Source organism: Vigna unguiculata, chromosome 10 (genome assembly GCF_037176805.1).
Source record: "Vigna unguiculata cultivar grain cowpea cultivar isolate G323 ecotype 2 chromosome 10, ASM3717680v1, whole genome shotgun sequence".
NCBI classification, from domain to species: Eukaryota; Viridiplantae; Streptophyta; class Magnoliopsida; order Fabales; family Fabaceae; genus Vigna; species Vigna unguiculata.
This window is the reverse complement of record NC_140801.1, coordinates 48,840,442-48,843,917: the sequence shown is the minus strand read 5'-3', so window position 1 is coordinate 48,843,917 and position 3,476 is coordinate 48,840,442. Positions and strand designations below refer to the sequence as shown.

Genomic DNA, 3,476 nt, shown 5'->3' with positions numbered 1-3,476 from the left:
GGTTCAGGCGACAACTGAGAAAAAACACAGCCAAATGGATAATTAGATAGATATAAACAATGTCTTTCTTAATGATTTGCATGTGGATTCTTCAGCCTTAAACCTGAAGTCAACCCTTTTACATTTCTAATAACATACACAATCATTATCTTATCTCCTGGATAAATCAGCAGCACAACGCCTAATAACACCACAATCCACCAGAAAGCTGGCTTAACATGCTTAATATTATTATTTAAACAAGATTTTTCTGAAATTTTTGATTAAATCTAGAATTACCAAAAATAGGCACTTATAATTTTGCAATCAATTTTTTTTTTCTGTTAACGCATTCTGCCTAGCAAATGACATGCATAAATTGTAAATATACACATATGTCAAGAAATAAAGTTGTGATGGAAAAACAATTCATATAAATTATGTAAACTTGAAATAAAACATGAGAAAAAAGGCTATAACTTAAACTGCTAATACAGAAGAAAACATTACTAACAGGAACAGGAACATTTTGAATGGTTCATGTTACCTGCGAACTGGCTCAGCATTTAAAATATTATAGACTGGGTACTAGTCCTTACAATAATCTATGTTACCAAAAACATAGGCAATAGAGAAATTGATGTAGTTCTTAGAGTTCATACATGGATGAATCCAACAGATAATATCTCCATTTCTACACCTTCTTGCACATTTTTCTACCTTTTTCACGTGCCAAATAAGATAAACACAGTTTCAGAAAACCTTTTCTTCACCAGAAGAACAAATAGTAAATCATCGCTTGAGTTGTCTTCTAGCCAAAGCAGGGACTTTCTTAGGAATATAGACCTTATAGCTAACCTGCACGTATTGACAAAATACTAGTAATAAAAAAGACAAGCAAAGGAAAGGATTACGTACGATAATCTAGGGCTATCATTATGTCAGAAACATTCAAAATATTGGTATGTTAGTCACACACTCACCTGTACCATTTCACCATCGCGCATCACATTCATTGTTTTCTTCTCAAACTGAGAGTCCTGGTTGGATTCAGCTTGCAATTTGTTTGATTTGTTCTCTACTGATGAAACATCAGCATCCCTAATGTTATTAATACTTTGGATTGCAGCTTGGGGAGTTTTAGCTGCATTCCTTTCGGTCACCAGTAACTTTTTTGCATTGGTAGACTCATGTGAAGCAGGGGTTTGAAATGAATCAAGACATGGATTTTGTGTTTGTTTGGTCAATTCTACATTAGTTGCATTGAAGTTAGTGGGCTCAGTGATTGTTCCACTATGGTGGTCAATCACTTTCTTGGGTGCACTGGCTATATCACACATTGCATAAATAGATATATCTTTATTCGAGTCTAAAATCACTTCATTGTCTCTTAGGCAAGCAACTAAATTTCTCTTCCCAACCAATAAATTAGTTTCTTCTCCAGGGGTTTGCTTATCAAATTTTGTTCCTACAACTGCATTATTGACAACAGACTTACCTTGAACCAGTTCAAGTTTATCAGCAATTGGTTGTTTCACCTGGCTAATAATTTTACTTTTCTGATCAGGAGCTTTTCCGCTTGACTGCATCTCACTGCGAAATTTTCTCAAGTTTTCCAACGCTCTTTGTCTTAGAATTTTCTCCAAGTCATCATCATTCACATTAGCATCAAAAGTCTCGCTTGTTTCCTTAGCAGATTCACCTGTCCCGGCACTATATGCTTTAAAGTTACTGTTGTCATTGTAGCTCATATCTCTAACTCCGGGCTCTACAAAGTTAAGATCAACATTCATATCTCCTGCCTCATTATCAAGACTTAATTTCTCTTCTGAAACAAGATGCGTATGAAGTTCCAACTGTCTTCTTGTGCCCCCATCATTATTGTCGTCACTTCCACATGGGTAATCAAGATCGTTAGCAATCTCCTCTCTGGTTTCATTTCTACACAATTCCTCATATTCTTCCGCTGCTTTTGTGACAGTAATAACTGATCGGAGCTGCCTGGAATTCTTCTCACCAGCATATTTCTGCTTAGTAGCTTCATTACTATTTTCACTACTACAAGAAGAAGAACTTCTAGCCCTGTATCTACTACTTCTTTCACTTCCACTTCTTCTCAATCTTCTGTCTTTCTCTTTCCTTTCCGATCTTCCCCTCTGCTTCTTATATCGATTGTCATCACTGCTAGCAATCCCATCCTGGCATGTGGAGCAACTTTGTGATGTGTCACTCATCAAATCTACACTTGCTTCTCTCCTAATATTTTTCTTCTGGGAAAGTTTCTTCTTCACCTCATCACGTTCATGTTTCCTCTTTACCTTTTTTTTCTTCCTAACATAATGAGAATCCTCACTGCTGTCACGGTTGTAAGATCGTTCCTGAGCCTTCCTCTTACGACCCTTCACATGCTTTCTTGTACGAGACCTATCCCTTTTTCTTCTGTAACTATCTTCAGAACTAGAGGATGCTGCTGTGTCCAAACTTCTGGAATCATCAGAGTCATAACTCGAAAGAGAAACCTCGCGACGGTGAACCTTCTTGGATTTATTTTTCCTACTCTTCTTAATTCTACTGCTTGCCTTGGCCTAAACCATCAAATTAGGCACAAAATCAAGAAAAGATTTGTTATGACAAAAAATAGAAAAATTATACTCTTCTTCAATCAATCCACTCAACAACCAAATCACTTCAATGAAGGAAAAGAAAACTATAACCACAAGAAAAAGAAAACATTCTAGTCAGTTTCATGATTCACACAAATTGACAAATTTCAGTTCACAGACACAAGTAATAACAGAAACAAAATATTCGTTTATGTTTCCTAAAAATTATATTAATGAGATTGTCTTGAAATAAATCCGAAACACACAATTAAATAGCTTAAAATCCAAACAATAATAAGAAATGTGAGAATACCTTGGATAATTTCTTAGAACGTTTCCTCTTGCGCGAGGAGGAGGATTTCTCCATCGCAGCGACCTGCAGAATGAAACTTCTACAGAAAGGAAAGAGATTGGGGAAGAAGAAAGAGTGGGAGAGAAAAGAGTGTTAACAAAAAAAGATGAATTTATAAAGGGAAACGTAGAAAAAGCAAAAGATGTATGCAAGATTGATGCTTTTTTGTTAACCACCAAACCCAATTGCTCAATCTCTCTTGCAATCCGAACTAAACTGTAAATCTGTGCCCCCTTAGATAAAACCAACCCTTTCGCCAAATGGGGTTTCTTCGCTTTATATGAGAAGATTCATCTTCGTATTTATATTTATAATTTAAACTCTACAAAATAAAAAGATTTAGATTAAGAGAAACAATCTTTTATAATTTGTGTAAAGATAAGAGAATTAAGTATTAGTACTTTTATGTTGTGGACAATACCTTTGTAAAAATAATTTAGATATTTCATTAAAATATTTTCTACAAGAATGATTGTGTAAAGAATATTTAGAAAGTTTTTCTTTTTTTTTAAATAACAAGTAAATATAATAATTTGGTAGAG

At 34.8% G+C, this 3,476-nt stretch overlaps 1 protein-coding gene across 1 annotated transcript; it reads right to left on the bottom strand.

Moving 5' to 3' along the window:
• Window positions 1–440: 440 nt before the first annotated feature.
• Window positions 441–3,215, bottom strand: LOC114166826 (transcriptional regulator ATRX-like protein). Its single transcript, XM_028051678.2, has 3 exons — window positions 2,896–3,215; window positions 963–2,564; window positions 441–837 (listed from the first exon to the last, which is right to left on the bottom strand). Exons 1-3 carry the CDS (start codon window positions 2,947–2,949, stop codon window positions 772–774), a joined length of 1,722 nt encoding a protein of 573 aa, XP_027907479.1. The 5' UTR covers window positions 2,950–3,215; the 3' UTR covers window positions 441–771.
• Between the last annotated feature and the right edge of the window lie 261 nt (window positions 3,216–3,476).